This window comes from Salvelinus fontinalis, chromosome 31, assembly GCF_029448725.1.
Source record: "Salvelinus fontinalis isolate EN_2023a chromosome 31, ASM2944872v1, whole genome shotgun sequence".
NCBI classification, from domain to species: Eukaryota; Metazoa; Chordata; class Actinopteri; order Salmoniformes; family Salmonidae; genus Salvelinus; species Salvelinus fontinalis.
In genome coordinates this window covers 11590007-11607584 of record NC_074695.1, presented here as the reverse complement: position 1 = coordinate 11607584, position 17578 = coordinate 11590007, and the positions used below count along the sequence as shown (strand labels likewise).

At 49.1% G+C, this 17578-nt stretch overlaps 1 protein-coding gene across 1 annotated transcript in view; it reads left to right on the top strand.

Annotated features, from left to right (window-relative positions):
* LOC129829554 (laminin subunit alpha-5-like) overlaps window positions 1-17578 on the top strand; it is a 279352-nt gene that overhangs the window by 125848 nt on the left and 135926 nt on the right. The window contains exons 20-30 of the mRNA XM_055891310.1: window positions 5458-5587; window positions 5927-6069; window positions 7524-7627; window positions 9186-9339; window positions 10697-10860; window positions 11026-11134; window positions 13087-13166; window positions 14364-14547; window positions 14860-14986; window positions 15461-15600; window positions 17564-17578. The exon at window positions 17564-17578 is cut by the window's right edge and continues 101 nt beyond it. Coding sequence (XP_055747285.1) covers window positions 5458-5587; window positions 5927-6069; window positions 7524-7627; window positions 9186-9339; window positions 10697-10860; window positions 11026-11134; window positions 13087-13166; window positions 14364-14547; window positions 14860-14986; window positions 15461-15600; window positions 17564-17578 — 1350 coding nt within the window. The remainder of the gene's footprint in view (window positions 1-5457; window positions 5588-5926; window positions 6070-7523; window positions 7628-9185; window positions 9340-10696; window positions 10861-11025; window positions 11135-13086; window positions 13167-14363; window positions 14548-14859; window positions 14987-15460; window positions 15601-17563) is intronic.

Sequence of the window (17578 nt, the reverse complement as noted above, 5' to 3'; positions counted from 1 at the left end):
GAGGAGTGGCGGGGGTGGGTGAGTGGCGTAGGTGGGGGGTGGGTGTGTGGCAGGAGGAGTGGCGGGGTGGGTGAGTGGCGTAGGTGGGGGGTGGGTGTGTGGCAGGAGGAGTGGCGGGGGTTGGTGAGTGGCGTAGGTGGTTGGTGTGTGTGTGGCAGGAGGAGTGGCAGGGGTGGGTGAGTGGCGTAGGTGGGTGGTGGGTGTGTGGCAGGAGGAGTGGCGGGGGTGGGTGAGTGGCGTAGGTGGTTGGTGGGTGTGTGGCAGGAGGAGTGGCGGGGGTGGGTGAGTGGCGTGGGTGGGTGGTGGGTGTGTGGCAGGAGGAGTGGCGGGGGTGGGTGAGTGGCGTAGGTGGTTGCTGGGTGTGTGGCAGGAGGAGTGGCGGGGGTGGGTGAGTGGCGTAGGTGGGTGGTGGGTGTGTGGCAGGAGGAGTGGCGGGGGTGGGTGAGTGGCAGGAGGAGTGGCGGGGGTGGGTGAGTGGCGGGTGTGTGGCAGGAGGAGTGGCGGGGGTGTGTGAGTGGCGTAGGTGGGTGTGTGGCAGGAGGAGTGGCGGGGGTGGGTGAGTGGCGTAGGTGGGTGTGTGGCAGGAGGAGTGGCGGGGGTGGGTGAGTGGCGGGTGTGTGGCAGGAGGAGTGGCGGGGGTGTGTGAGTGGCGTAGGTGGGTGGTGGGTGTGTGGCAGGTGGAGTGGCGGGGGTGGGTGAGTGGCGTAGATGGAGGGTGGGTGTGTGGCAGGTGGAGTGGCGGGGGTGGGTGAGTGGCGTAGATGGGGGGTGGGTGTGTGGCAGGAGGAGTGGCGGGAGTGGGTGAGTGGCGTAGATGGGGGGTGGGTGTGTGGCAGGAGCAGTGGCAGGGGTGGGTGAGTGGCGGGTGTGTGGCAGGAGGAGTGGCGGGGGTGGGTGAGTGGCGTAGGTGGGGGGTGGGTGTGTGGCAGGAGGAGTGGCGGGTGTGGGTGAGTGGCGTAGATGGGGGGTGGGTGTGTGGCAGGAGGAGTGGCGGGGGTGGGTGAGTGGCGTAGATGGGGGGTGGGTGAGTGGCGTAGATGGGGGGTGGGTGTGTGGCAGGAGGAGTGGCGGGGGTGGGTGAGTGGCGTAGGTGGGGGGTGGGTGTGTGGCAGGAGCAGTGGCGGGGGTGGGTGGCGTAGGTGGGTTGTGGGTGAGTGGCGGGGGTGGGTGGCGGGTGTGTGGCAGGAGGAGTGGCGGGGGTGGGTGAGTGGCGTAGGTGGGGGGTGGGTGTGTGGCAGGAGCAGTGGCGGGGGTGGGTGGCGTAGGTGGGTTGTGGGTGAGTGGCGGGGGTGGGTGGTGGGTGTGTGGCAGGAGGAGTGGCGGGGGTGGGTGGCGGGTGTGTGGCAGGAGCAGTGGCGGGGGTGAGTGGTGGGTGTGTGGCAGGAGCAGTGGCGGGGGTGGGTGAGTGGCGTAGGTGGGTGGTGGGTGTGTGGCAGGAGGAGTGGCGGGGGTGGGTGGCGTAGGTGGGTTGTGGGTGAGTGGCGGGGGTGGGTGGCGGGTGTGTGGCAAGAGGAGTGGCGGGGGTGGGTGAGTGGCGTAGGTGGGGGGTGGGTGTGTGGCAGGAGCAGTGGCGGGGGTGGGTGGCGTAGGTGGGTTGTGGGTGAGTGGCGGGGGTGGGTGGCGGGTGTGTGGCAGGAGGAGTGGCGGGGGTGGGTGAGTGGCGTAGGTGGGGGGTGGGTGTGTGGCAGGAGGAGTGGCGGGGGTGGGTGAGTGGCGTAGGTGGGTGGTGGGTGTGTGGCAGGAGGAGTGGCGGGGGTGGGTGAGTGGCGTAGGTGGGTGGTGGGTGTGTGGCAGGAGGAGTGGCGGGGGTGGGTGAGTGGCGTAGGTGGGTGGTGGGTGTGTGGCAGGAGGAGTGGCGGGGATTGGGTGAGTGGCGTAGGTGGGTGGTGGGTGTGTGGCAGGAGGAGTGGCGGGGGTGGGTGAGTGGCGTAGGTGGGTGGTGGGTGTGTGGCAGGAGGAGTGGCGGGGGTGGGTGAGTGGCGTAGATGGGTGGTGGGTGTGTGGCAGGAGGAGTGGCGGGGGTGGGTGAGTGGCGTAGATGGGTGGTGGGTGTGTGGCAGGAGGAGTGGCGGGGGTGGGTGAGTGGCGTAGATGGGTGGTGGGTGTGTGGCAGGAGGAGTGGCGGGGGTGGGTGAGTGGCGTAGATGGGTGGTGGGTGTGTGGCAGGAGGAGTGGCGGGGGTGGGTGAGTGGCGTAGATGGGTGGTGGGTGTGTGGCAGGAGGAGTGGCGGGGGTGGGTGAGTGGCGTAGATGGGTGGTGGGTGTGTGGCAGGAGGAGTGGCGGGGGTGGGTGAGTGGCGTAGATGGGTGGTGGGTGTGTGGCAGGAGGAGTGGCGGGGGTGGGTGAGTGGCGTAGATGGGTGGTGGGTGTGTGGCAGGAGGAGTGGCGGGGGTGGGTGAGTGGCGTAGGTGGGGGGTGGGTGTGTGGCAGGAGGAGTGGCGGGGGTGGGTGAGTGGCGTAGGTGGGTGGTGGGTGTGTGGCAGGAGGAGTGGCGGGGGTGGGTGAGTGGCGTAGGTGGGTGGTGGGTGTGTGGCAGGAGGAGTGGCGGGGGTGGGTGAGTGGCGTAGGTGGGTGGTGGGTGTGTGGCAGGAGGAGTGGCGGGGGTGGGTGAGTGGCAGGAGGAGTGGCGGGGGTGGGTGTGTGGCAGGAGGAGTGGCGGGGGTGGGTGAGTGGCAGGAGGAGTGGCGGGGGTGGGTGTGCTCGGCATAGAGATGGATAGCGGGCACACTTGGTCCTGTTTTAAAATGGGCAGCACCATTGAGGGATTTCACCATTTTTAAAGTAGCCTACTGGGTGGGACTTCCAATGGATTAAGGAAGTATCACAGAATTACATCCAGGTCAGCAGAAGGCATTACGCCCCCTACACATCCATCCTAACTTTACAGTCTGTTGGGTTGCGCCAGATGTCATTCATTTCAATGGGGACCATTCGCAAACGGAGTGGCATTTGCAGGAATTTTTCAAACTCTGAATCATCTTCAGTCCAACCAGAGTCCGTCAAAAGAACAGGAAGTTACCAAACCACAGTCTGGCCAGTGTGTCAATAGAACAGGAAGTTAGCTAACCACAGTCCGGCCAGAGTGTCAATATAACAGGAAGTTACCTAACCACAGTCTGGCCAGAGTCCGTCAATAGAACAGGAAGTTACCTAACCACAGAACGAGGTACTATAAATTAGTACTATTTTAATAGCAATGTTGAATATTATAACATTGAAGGTCAATATTATATGACTGTTGCCTCCCGTTTGAATTCGGGAAATGTTTGTGATGGTAATGATGTTTGTTTATGATGATAATTATTATGTGCTGCTTCAGTATCTTCCACCTAGCCTAGCTTTTAGCTAGCTTGCTAACATTAGCTGCTCTGCATAAGCTAGCTTGCTAACATTAGCTGCTCTGCATAAGCTAGCTTGCTAACATTAGCTGCTCTGCATAAGCTAGCTTGCTAACATTAGCTGCTCTGCATAAGCTAGCTTGACTTGCTATAAAGTTAGAGAAACAAGTGGACGAAAATGTAACTAAACAAAACATGTTTTATTATCACCTGAAACAACATGTTTATTCTGTCTTGAATGAAACTGTAATATGTTGCAATCTCCCCCCAAAATAAATGTGATTTCTGACGAGAGGCAGGCTCCCCTCCTTCTTATAAACACTACACATATCCAACCAGTAGCGGGGCAAGACTGCGTGAAAAGGACGTAGGCCAAAATTATTCCGTCCATTTCCATTTCCAAAATTATTCCGTCCATTTCCGTCCACAGCATTAGCCAATAAATGACATTTCTGATAAAACATTCTAGTAGTGCAGATGGCAGTAGAAAAGAACCAAGAAGAAATGGTCTACTTTAAAATGGAGAGCCCTCAATAGCACTGCCCATGCTGTCACATAAGCGGTCAATGGCAAAGATAGGATGTTCGCCCTCTTCCCATCTCTATGGTGCTGGACTGGTTGGTTTTGGCTGCAGTGGTGGTGGTGTTATTGGTATTAAGGAGTGGCCTTCCCTCCCTGCTTTTTGCCTTTTCTATCCCTCTCTCCTGTACCACCTTCCTTCCTCATCTCCCCTCCCACCCTCATCTCCCTTCCCTCCTTCCTCCTCTCCCCTCCCTCCTCTCCACTCCTCTCCATCCCCTCTCCTCCTCCCTCCCTCCTCCCCCCCACCCTCATCTCCCTTCACTCTCTCCTCCCCCATCCTCCCTCCTTCCTCCTCTCCCTCTTCCTTCTCTCCCCTCCTCTCCATCCCTTCTCCTCTTCCCTCTCTCCTCCTCCATCCTCCCTCCTTCCTCCTCTCCCTCTTCCTTCTTTCGCCTCCTCTCCATCCCTTCTCCTCTTCCCTTTCTCCTCCTCCATCCTCACTCCTTCCTCCTCTTTCTTCCCTCTTCTCCCCTCCTCTCCACCCCCCTTCCTTCCCTCCTCTCCCCTCCTCTCCATCCCCCTCCTTCCTCCCTCTCCTCCTCTCCACCCCCCCCCCCTTCCTCCCTCCCCCCCTCCTTCCTCCCTCTCCTCTCCCCTCCTCTCCATCCTCCCTCTCCTCTCTCCTCCTCTCCATCCCCCCTCCTCCTCTCCATCCCCCCTCCTCCTCTCCATCCCCCCTCCTTCCTCCCTTCCCCCCTACCTCTCCATTTCCCTCCATGTCCTCCCGCCAGTCTAAGGTGGTGGTTCAAGTCTCGGTTAGCTCTCCGGACCTGTTTCAAATAGTCTTGCACTATGTGAACCGCGGTGGCCTGGACATGATGGGCAGGGTGTCCATCCTGGAAGATGGGAACAACTCCACGTGTGGCAACTGTAAGTGTCGGACTCAGTGGTATCCTAGGCTTCCACCCAAAATGGTACCCTATTCCCTATATAGTGCACTATATAGGAAATAGGTCATTTGTGATGCAGCCCTAACCCTTCTTCTCCCAGTCCCTCCTTTCTTCTCCTCTCCTCCCTGCTCTCCTTTCACTTCTTCCCTCGCTCTCTTCTCCCCATGGATAGAGAGGCTGGGTGTGAGTGTGGCCTCTAACAGAGGCGGCTGGTGATTAGCTAGTAGTGGCATGCAGAGGCGGGGTCTAGAACTGGCTGTGGCTGCACTTCCTGTCATTGGTCAACGGTTTCTTAGGCACTGGAAACCCTGACCCCTCAACCCCCCCCCCCCCAGTCCTCTAACCTGTTATCCTACCACAGGGTCTTTAACACAGACCTTATTATTTTCTTTACCTCTTCCCCCTCCTCTACCCTCTCCTCTTCATCCTCTTCTACCCTCCTCTTCCTCCACCACCTTCATTTCCACCTCTTCCACTTCTTCCACCTACTCATCCTCTTCTACCTCCCTCTCCTCTTCCTCCTCTTCTACCCCTCTCCTCCTCTTCCTCCTGTACCCTCCTCTTCCTCCACCGCCTTCATTTCCACCTCTTCCACTTCTTCCACCTCCTCATCCTCTTCCTCCTCCTCCCCCTCTTCGTCCCTCAGAACACGGTCAAACTGTCGGTGCACGTGAGTGAGGTGGATGTCTACCTCACGAGGTTCATCCTCAGATATGTAAACACTGAGGCTGCTGTCTCCAATGGCAAAATAACAGCCTATCAGAAGAGCCGGAAAGGTACGTTTCACAGACCAGCTGATCAGAAATGACCAGACCTGACTACAGTATCTAATTGTTTGTAGAGATGAATTAAAGGAAAATGATTGCATTCTTTCTGGTTGCTTTATGAAACTACTTATGCAGTTGTAGTTGTATACAGTCACAAATGTATATTATCCTCTCTTGACAAGTAAAGTTGACAGATTTTCCTTTTCACAACACCTTGTATTCACTATTGAACCACTCCACATTATACTGTTATTTGATTGGAATTTAATTTAATTAATTTCTGCATCTCTAACTCTCTCTCTCTCGCTCTCTCTCTTTTTCTCTTTCTCTTTCTTTCCCTCCCCCCAGGCTCAGAACAGTCCAAACAGATTGTGTTTGCCCCCAGCTCAGAACCTACCTTTGTCAATGTGCCCCAGAATAACTTTGTAGAACCATTCGTTCTTAACCCTGGTACCTGGACCGTGATCATCGAAGCTGAGGGCATACTGCTGGTGAGAAGCCTATACATTTAGCCTATATATTGGATACGGTTACTATTGTTCGCCCAGATTTAGGAAGTCGGAAGTTGACCGCGATGGTCATAAGGAAGGAAGGATACTCTGTCAGTGTATACCATTTAAATGAATGAAGTATATTTCAGATGTTGAGTCTGTGTGTGTAACATCCATCGGTCCTCCCTATTGGACAATGTGTTGTTGTTGTGTAACATCCATCGGTCCTCCCTATTGGACAATGTGTTGTTGTGTAACATCCATCGCCCTCCCTATTGGACAATGTGTTGTTGTTGTGTAACATCCATCGGTCCTCCCTATTGGACAATGTGTTGTTGTGTAACATCCATCGCCCTCCCTATTGGACAATGTGTTGTTGTTGTGTAACATCCATCGGTCCTCCCTATTGGACAATGTGTTGTTGTTGTGTAACATCCATCGGTCCTCCCTATTGGACAATGTGTTGTTGTGTAACATCCATCGTCCTCCCTATTGGACAATGTGTTGTTGTGTAACATCCATCGTCCTCCCTATTGGACAATGTGTTGCTGTGTAACATCCATCGTCCTCCCTATTGGACAATGTGTTGTTGTGTAACATCCATCGTCCTCCCTATTGGACAATGTGTTGTTGTGTAACATCCATCGTCCTCCCTATTGGACAATGTGTTGTTGTTGTGTAACATCCATCGCCCTCCCTATTGGACAATGTGTTGCTGTGTAACATCCATCGTCCTCCCTATTGGACAATGTGTTGTTGTGTAACATCCATCGTCCTCCCTATTGGACAATGTGTTGTTGTTGTGTAACATCCATCGTCCTCCCTATTGGACAATGTGTTGTTGTTGTGTAACATCCATCGTCCTCCCTATTAGACAATGTGTTGTTGTGTAACATCCATCGTCCTCCCTATTGGACAATGTGTTGTTGTGTAACATCCATCGTCCTCCCTATTGGACAATGTGTTGTTGTTGTGTAACATCCATCGTCCTCCCTATTGGACAATGTGTTGTTGTTGTGTAACATCCATCGTCCTCCCTATTGGACAATGTGTTGTTGTTGTGTAACATCCATCGTCCTCCCTATTAGACAATGTGTTGTTGTGTAACATCCATCGTTCTCCCGATTGGACAATGTGTTGTTGTGTAACATCCATCGTCCTCCCTATTAGACAATGTGTTGTTGTTGTGTAACATCCATCGTCCTCCCTATTGGACAATGTGTTGTTGTTGTGTAACATCCATCGTCCTCCCTATTGGACAATGTGTTGTTGTGTAACATCCATCGTCCTCCCTATTGGACAATGTGTTGTTGTTGTGTAACATCCATCGTCCTCCCTATTGGACAATGTGGTGCTCCTGCCCAGTGCATAATACAATGTGACACATGACATTTGCCATCATGTATATGATTTAAATGGATGACTTGTGATTGATATGGAGTGTGTTTTTAAAGGACTACCTGGTGCTCCTGCCCAGTGCCTACTATGAAGCTCCCATCCTCCAGATCAAAGTAACTGAGCCATGCTCCTACAGGCCTGAACCGGACAACAGCCACAAGTAAGTCCTCTTCCCCATCCTCTTCTTCCTCCTCCTCTTCCCCCTCTTCCCCCTCCTCCTCTTCCACCTCTTCTTTCTCCTCCTCCAATTCTGGACGGCTCTGACTTAGAATATGTGGACAACTACAAATACCTAGGTGTCTGGTTAGACTGTAAACTCTCCTTCCAGACTCACATCAAACATCTCCAATCCAAAGTTAAATCTAGAATTGGCTTCCTATTCCGGAACAAAGCATCCTTCACTCATGCTGCCAAACATACCCTTGTAAAACTGACCATCCTACCAATCCTCGACTTCGGTGATGTCATTTACAAAATAGCCTCCAAAACCCTACTCAATAAATTGGATGCAGTCTATCACAGTGCCATCCGTTTTGTCACCAAAGCCCCATATACCACCCACCACTGCGACCTGTATGCTCTCGTTGGCTGGCCCTCGCTTCATACTCGTCGTCAAACCCACTGGCTCCAGGTCATCTACAAGACCCTGCTAGGTAAAGTCCCCCCTTATCTCAGCTCGCTGGTCACCATAGCAGCACCTACCTGTAGCACGCGCTCCAGCAGGTATATCTCTCTGGTCACCCCCAAAACCAATTCTTCCTTTGGCCGCCTCTCCTTCCAGTTCTCTGCTGCCAATGACTGGAACGAACTACAAAAATCTCTGAAACTGGAAACACTTATCTCCCTCACTAGCTTTAAGCACCAGCTGTCAGAGCAGCTCATAGATTACTGCACCTGTACATAGCCCATCTATAATTTAACCCAAACAACTACCTCTTTACCTACTGTATTTATTTATTTATTTATTTTGCTCCTTTGCACCCCATTATTTCTATCTCTACTTTTTTCTATCTCTACTATCTCTACTTTTTTTACTTTTTTTTACTTGCTATATTGTATTTAATTCGCCACCATGGCCTTTTTATATTTTTATTTATTTATATATTTTGTTTGCCTTCACCTCCCTTATCTCACCTCACTTGCTCATATTGTATATAGACTTATTTTTCACTGTATTATTGACTGTATGTTTGTTTTACTCCATGTGTAACTATGTGTTGTTGTATGTGTCGAACTGCTTTGCTTTATCTTGGCCAGGTCGCAATTGTAAATGAGAACGTGTTCTCAATTTGCCTACCTGGTTAAATAAAGGTGAAATAAATAAAAAAAAAAAAAAAAAAATCATCTTCTTATTCTAGCTCTTCTTCCTCTTCCTCTTCATCCTCCTCTTTCTCTTCATCCTCCTCCTCTTCCTCTTTATCCCCCTCTTCTTCCACCTCCTCTTCTTCCTCCTCTCCCCCCTCTACCTCTTCCCCATCCTCCTCCACCTCCTCTTCCTCCTCCACCTCCTCTTCTTCATCCTCCTCCTCTTCCTCCTCTTCACCCCCCCCCCCCCTTGTCCATCTTTTTGTCTGTTGCATTGGATGTTAATCACAAACCCCCTTAAGTCATATTATTTAGGTACAATCTGTTTTCTAAAGGCTCAGTATCTCTGTTATATACAGTATTACAGCACTAGACTAGACTTGAACTTGTCTCTCTGTGTCTCTCCCTGATAGCTGTTTGCTCTACAATTACCTGTCTCTGGATGGGTTCCCCTCCATCTCTGGTAACGATGCCAGCTGCAGGTTCGACAACCACCTGCCCAGACCCTGTCAGCAGGAGAGGGTCACCCCTCGCCACCCTGACATGGCCGTCTGCAGTGGCAGCAATGTGAGTAGAGAAGGAGAGTGGTCTGTGCGTGTGTGTGTGTGTGTGTGTGTGTGTGTGTGTGTGTGATGGTATAGATGAGTATGTTATAACTTTAAACGTAATGACTTAACAGTGACTGTAATAGGGTCTCCTCTACCAGCTAAATGTCCAGAAGCATAGCTGGGTTAACACTGACTGTAATAGAGTCTCTCCTCTACCAGCTAAATGTCCAGAAGCATAGCTGGGTTAACACTGACTGTAATAGAGTCTCTCCTCTCTCAGCTAAATGTCCAGAAGCATAGCTGGGTTAACACTGACTGTAATAGAGTCTCTCCTCTACCAGCTAAATGTCCAGATGCATAGCTGGGTTAACACTGACTGTAATAGAGTCTCTCCTCTACCAGCTACATGTCCAGAAGCATAGCTGGGTTAACACTGACTGTAATAGAGTCTCTCCTCTCTCAGCTACATGTCCAGATGCATAGCTGGGTTAACACTGACTGTAATAGGGTCTCTCCTCTCTCAGCTACATGTCCAGAAGCATAGCTGGGTTAACACTGACTGTAATAGAGTCTCTCCTCTCTCAGCTAAATGTCCAGATGCATAGCTGGGTTAACACTGACTGTAATAGAGTCTCTCCTCTACCAGCTACATGTCCAGAAGCATAGCTGGGTTAACACTGACTGTAATAGGGTCTCTCCTCTCTCAGCTACATGTCCAGAAGCATAGCTGGGTTACACTGATTGTAATAGAGTCTCTCCTCTACCAGCTACATGTCCAGAAGCATAGCTGGGTTAACACTGACTGTAATAGAGTCTCTCCTCTACCAGCTACATGTCCAGATGCATAGCTGGGTTAACACTGACTGTAATAGGGTCTCTCCGCTCTCAGCTACATGTCCAGAAGCATAGCTGGGTTAACACTGACTGTAATAGGATCTCTCCTCTACCAGCTACATGTCCAGAAGCATAGCTGGGTTAACACTGACTGTAATAGAGTCTCTCCTCTACCAGCTAAATGTCCAGAAGCATAGCTGGGTTAACACTGACTGTAATAGAGTCTCTCCTCTACCAGCTACATGTCCAGAAGCATAGCTGGGTTAACACTGACTGTAAAAGGGTCTCTCCTCTCTCAGCTACATGTCCAGATGCATAGCTGGGTTAACACTGACTGTAATAGAGTCTCTCCTCTACCAGCTACATGTCCAGAAGCATAGCTGGGTTACACTGACTGTAATAGGGTCTCTCCTCTCTCAGCTACATGTCCAGAAGCATAGCTGGGTTAACACTGACTGTAATAGGATCTCTCCTCTACCAGCTACATGTCCAGAAGCATAGCTGGGTTAACACTGACTGTAATGGGGTCTCTCCTCTACCAGCTAAATGTCCAGATGCGTAGCCGTGTGCAGCGTCCTGGGGACTATGTTCTGGTGGTAGAATACGCCAGTGAGGAGGAAGCACCACAGACCATCTCCGTGTCCGTCAACACACCTGGTGGAAGGATACACCAGCACCACGTCACACTGCTGCCCTGCAAATACAGGTGTGTGTGTGTGTGTGTGTGTGTGTGTGTTGTTTACAGCTGTTGCTGTCAACAAAGGAAGCTGGCTGCCATTGGTGTTTCATGAATGGATGTTATCTCTTCTCAATGTGTAGCTTGACCGATCATTCATCCCTGTCTCTCTCTCACTCTTTCATCTGTGTGTAGTTTCCTGTGTCGGGTGGTAACCATCGATGAGATGAATCGCGTGGCTGTCTTTACTCTCCCTACTGATGCTGAGGTCCAACTGATCGCTGACAGAGCCAGCTTCTTCCTGGTAATGTGTATATACATGCTAGTTATTTAGCAGACACTTTTATCCAGACTGATTTACAGGAGCAATTAAGGTTAAGTGCCTTGCTCAAGGGCACATTGACAGGTTTTTCAACTAGTCGGCTTCTGGGATTCGAACCAACGACCTTTTCGGTTACTGGCTCAACGCTCTTAACCGCTAGGCTACCTGCCGCTTTATCAACATGATGGGTTAAACACAGAGCAGCAGATGGTCAGCAATGCTTAGAGCAGCAGATGGTCAGCAATGCTGAGAGCAGCAGATGGTCAGCAATGCTTGGAGCAGCAGATGGTCAGCAATGCTTGGAGCAGCAGATGGTCAGCAATGCTTAGAGCAGCAGATGGTCAGCAATACTTGGAGCAGCAGATGGTCAGCAATGCTTGGAGCAGCAGATGGTCAGCAATGCTGAGAGAAGCAGATGGTCAGCAATGCTTGGAGCAGCAGATGGTCAGCAATGCTTGGAGCAGCAGATGGTCAGCAATGCTTGGAGCAGCAGATGGTCAGCAATGCATGGAGCAGCAGATGGTCAGCAATGCATGGAGCAGCAGATGGTCAGCAATGCTTGGAGCAGCAGATGGTCAGCAATGCTTGGAGCAGCAGATGGTCAGCAATGCTTGGAGCAGCAGATGGTCAGCAATGCTTGGAGCAGCAGATGGTCAGCAATACTTGGAGCAGCAGATGGTCAGCAATGCTTGGAGCAGCAGATGGTCAGCAATGCTGAGAGAAGCAGATGGTCAGCAATGCTTGGAGCAGCAGATGGTCAGCAATGCTTGGAGCAGCAGATGGTCAGCAATGCTTGGAGCAGCAGATGGTCAGCAATGCATGGAGCAGCAGATGGTCAGCAATGCATGGAGCAGCAGATGGTCAGCAATGCTTGGAGCAGCAGATGGTCAGCAATGCTTGGAGCAGCAGATGGTCAGCAATGCTTGGAGCAGCAGATGGTCAGCAATGCTTGGAGCAGCAGATGGTCAGCAATGCTTGGAGCAGCAGATGGTCAGCAATGCTTGGAGCAGCAGATGGTCAGCGATGCTTGGTTTTTAAATCATCTCTCTTTTCTCCTGAAGTATGCCTACATTCACTTACCTTCATGGATTTGAAAATAAATGATTGATGTGGAAACTCCCTTTAGCCCATACACAATAGTACAATTGGTTACGGGATCGTAAAATAGCAGGCATCTCCATTATTTTCAATCATCTCTCCTATTCCCCAAAGGAAACGACCGGCATATGGAAACTCCCTCTAGCCCATGCCTACACCAATCCAATGCTTTTAAACTAGTGGGGAGAAGTGAACAGGTGGAAGGAGAGATTATTGGGACGCAGTCATTGTTTGACCTTCAAATCATGTTTCAAAGGTGATTTTTATTTGTAGAGGCACAAGACAAGGTTGTCACCTCTCACCCTTTGTATTTGCTTCGGTTGAAGGTTCTCTGCAGCCATTTTTATCTCAATATCGAATCGTTTCTTGGTAGCAATTAATTGTTTTCAATTAAAATGGTAAAAAAAAAAAAAAAAAATAGCTTCTTAGCAAAGGGCAATTTCTCAAGCAAGAATCTTACTAGGACTGTCTCAGAGTGGGGAGGGGAAAACTGAAAATTTGCTGTTATTGACAAAGAGGTTTGGAACTTTCTTTCTTATTGGTCCATTAACTAATTTAGCACATGGTGATGTCACCATGGAAGGCCAAAACTCCAACCCACCAAAACAGGCTCTTATACTAAAAGGGCATTTTCGCAATATTATTCCAACCTCATAGTGTGGAAATATGTATAAAACACAGGGAAATCACATTTTTGAGTGCACTGGGCCTTTAAAGGAACCTTTGTTGATCTTTCCCCCAGCACAAAGTGTACCTGCTTCCCGGATGTTTAGGATCCATACGGAGATATAATACAAGGTCTATACATTTGCTGACACGGATCTTGTGTTTTTCAGCACAAAGTGTACCTGGTTCCTCGGGAGAAGTTCACTATGGAATACCTGGTGCCTAAGGTCCATTGTATCTCACCTGACAGGTAACCAGACACCTTTACTATCATCTAGACTTACTGTAGATACACTGTATCTCACCTGACAGGTAACCAGACCAGACACCTTTACTATCATCTAGACTTACTGTAGATACACTGTATCTCACCTGACAGGTAACCAGACCAGACACCTTTACTATCATCTAGACTTACTGTAGGTACACTGTATCTCGCCTGACAGGTAACCAGACCAGACACCTTTACTATCACCTAGACTTACTGAAGATCCACTGTATCTCACCTGACAGGTAACCAGACCAGGCACCTTTACTATCACCTAGACTTACTGTAGGTACACTGTATCTCACCTGACAGGTAACCAGACCAGACACCTTTACTATCACCTAGACTTAATGTAGATCCACTGTATCTCACCTGACAGGTAACCAGACACCTTTACTATCACCTAGACTTACTGTAGGTCCACTGTATCTCACCTGACAGGTAACCAGACCAGACACCTTTACTATCACCTAGACTTACTGTAGGTACACTGTATCTGACCTGACAGGTAACCAGACCAGACACCTTTACTATCACCTAGACTTACAGTAGGTACACTATCTCACCTGACAGGTAACCAGACACCTTTACTATCACCTAGACTTACTGTAGATCCACTGTATCTCACCTGACAGGTAACCAGACCAGACACCTTTACTATCACCTAGACTTACTATAGGTACACTCTCTTTTCTCCCCTTCCCTTTGTTCCTCCCTCCATTCTCTTCTCTTCTCCTCTCTTCTCGTCCCCTCTTCCCTCACTCCTCCTCTCCTCTCCTTCTACCCTCTCCCTCCCTCCTACCTTCTCCCGTCCTCTCCCTCTACCCTTTCCTCTTCCTCTACCATCTCCCTCCCTCCTACCCTCTCCCCTCCTCTCGTCTTCTTCTTCCCTCCCTCCCTCCCTCCTACCCTCTCCCCTCCTCTCCCTCTACCCTCTCTCTCTACCCCCTCCTCTCCTCGCCCTCTACCCTCCCTCCCTCCCTCCTACCCTCTCCCCTCCTCTCCCTCTACCCTCTCTCTCTACCCCCTCCTCTCCTCGCCCTCTACCCTCTTCCCTCCCACCCTCTCCCCTCCTCTCCCTCTACCCCCTCCTCTCCTCGCCCTCTACCCTACTCTCTCTTCCTCTACCCTCTCCTTTCCCTTCTTCTTCCACTCCCTCCTCTATTTCTCCTATCCCAGTTCATCCTGTATTGCGTCGAGGTTCCAGACCCCGTCTGATTCGCTGGTGTTGAAGGAAGGTCAAGGGTTATCGGTCCAGGAGCCTGTCCTGGCCTCCCCTGATGACTCCCCCCTAGAGCCGGCAGGAGCCCGACCTCCCACCGCTGTGGATAACGTGGACCACTTCCGCCTGGATAACAGCCAGGTACCTCTTTAAATGTATTTTATTTTGTCGTCATTTTACTCCGGTACCTGGTCGAGGACATTTTATTTGGGAACCTCTTTCTCAGGAGAGAGCTGACTTTAGGTGTTCATTTATTATCAAAAAGCAACAACTCATTTCTTATATCTCCTCACTTTCTAGATCTCCCCTCATCGTCATTCCCCACAGATCGATAACATATTCTGAAAGTCACATACTACTCATATTTTTTTTTAAACTTCTCACTGTCGTTTTCTTAAAAATAATGACTTCAGGGATCCATGTAAATATGTTCTGTCTCTTCCTGTACTCCAGAATGCAGCAGTGTACTCTGCCCGTGTCCACACTCTGGGTCGCTACGTGTTCATCCTCCACTACCACCAGCCCCTCCACCCCACCTACCCTGTCCGGGTCTTCATCAACGGGGGACGCATCTGGCAGGGTGAGCCCCATCACCCACACCACCTACAGTACATCAGTGGTCACCAATCTGTCGATCGTGATCTACTGGTCAATCTTCAAGACATTCCTAGTCAAACATTTATGTATAAAAGCCAAAGATAAAGCCGTGTGTCATTTGAGGTCCTACAAATGCTCAATAGCAGAATACTTTTAGGACTTTCATGAATGAGTCAAATGAGCAAAACACAGGATCCAAGTAAGGAGACTGAAAAATCTTTTGAATCTTTTGGCAGTTGTAATCTTTTGACAGTTGAATCTTTTGGCAGTTGAATCTTTTGGCAGTTGAATCTTTTGACAGTTGAATCTTTTGACAGTTGAATCTTTTGACAGTTTAATCTTTTGACAGTTGAATCTTTTGACAGTTTAATCTTTTGGCAGTTTAATCTTTTGACAGTTTAATCTTTTGACAGTTGTAATCTCTTTGTGATGTGAATGATCATCATTCCTCTTCCAGGCCATGCCAATGCCTCCTTCTGTCCCCATGGTTATGGTTGCCGTAGCGTTCTGGTCTCGGAGAACCAGATCATTCTGGACGTGACAGACAACGAGATCTTTCTGACTGTCCAGGTCCCTGATGGCAAAACACTCTGGCTGGTGAGTCCATCCAGCAAGGCTGGGCCAATGTCTACACTGTACTGAATAATACTCCCGAGTGGCGCAGCGGTCTAAGGCACTGCATCTCAGTGCAAGAGGCGTCACTACAGTCCCTGGTTCGAATCCAGGCTGCATCACATCCGGCCGTGATTGGGAGTCCCATAGGGCGGCGCACAATTGGCCCAGCGTTGTCAGGGATTGGCCGGGGTAGGCCTTCATTGTAAATAACAATTTCTTCTTAACTGACTTGCCTAGTTAAATAAAACATTAAAAAAATACATAGATCCACATATCCTGTGATTCTAGCTCAACTCCACCAAACCTCATGCTGTTTCTCACAACAAACCTCATGTTGTTTCTCACACCAAACCTCATGTTGTTTCTCACACCAAACCTCATGTTGTTTCTCACACCAAACCTCATGTTGTTTCTCACACCAAACCTCATGTTGTTTCTCACAACAAACCTCACGTTGTCACAGTAAGAAAATAGCTATACTACTACTGCAGGTATAAATTTCAAATTTTTACCTGTTACATATGTTTCTATTAGTGTCACGTCTTGACCATAGTTCTTATGTGTTTTGCTTGTTTAGTGTTGGTCAGGACGTGAGCTGGGTGGGCATTCTATGTTGTGTGTCTAGTTCGTCTGTTTCTGTGTTCAGCCTAATATGGTTCTCAATCAGAGGCAGCTGTCAATCGTTGTCCCTGATTGAGAATCATATATAGGTGGCTTGTTTTGTGTTGGGATTTTGTGGGTGGTGGTTTCCTGTGTCAGTGTTTGTGCCACACGGGACTGTGACGGTTAGTTTGTTTGTTATTTTGTATAGTGTCTTGTTTTCGTGTTATTAATTAAATCATGGAAACTTACCACGCTGCACATTGGTCCTCCGATCCTTCTCGCCTCTCTTCGTCCGAGGAGGAGGAAGAGCTAGACTGCCGTTACAATTAGGACTATGTTCTGGTGGTGAACAATCTATAGAATCTATATAACCTATAGAATCTACATAACCTATAGAATCTATACAACCTATAGAATCTACATAATATATAGAACCTATAGAATCTATACAACCTATAGAATCTATATAATATATATACAACCTATATAATCTATGCAACCTATATAATCTATATGATATATATAACCTATAGAATCTATAGAACTTATGACATCTATACAACCTATAGAATCTACAGAACCTATAGAATCTATATAATATATATAACCTATAGAATCTATAGAACTCTATAGTGTCACGCCCTGGCCTTAGTATTCGTTGTTTTCTTTATTATTTTAGTTAGGTCAGGGTGTGACATGGGGAAGGTTTGTGTTTTGTCTCGTTTTGGGTGGTTATATGGAAAGAGGGGTGTTGGGTTTAGTGTATGGGTTTGTGTTGAGTGAGTGTTTCTAGGTATGTCTATGGTTGAGTGAATGTTCTAGGTATGTCTATGGTTGCCTGAGTGGTTCTCAATTAGAGACAGATGTCTTTCATTTGTCTCTGATTGGGAGCCATATTTTAGGCGGCCATAGGCATCATGTTTTTGTGGGGTCATTGTCTAGGTCTGTGTCTAGGTTGCATGTTTGCATTTTGTTCGGTTATAGCTTCACGGTCGTCTATTTTTTGCTTCGTTCGTTCATCTCCTAAATAAAGAGAAGATGTATTTTTTACACGCTGCGCCTTGGTCCTCTCTCTCTCCCATGGTCGATCGTGACATATAGAATCTATAGAACCTATAGAATCTATATAATGTATATAGAACCTATAGAATCTATAATATATATATATAACCTATAGAATCTATATAATATATATAACCTATAGAATCTATAGAACTCTATAGAACCTATAGAATCTATATAATATATATAACCTATAGAATCTATATAATATATATATATAACCTATAGAATCTATACAACCTATAGAATCTATAGAACCTAACATCATTGTGTGTGTCAGGACTATGTTCTGGTG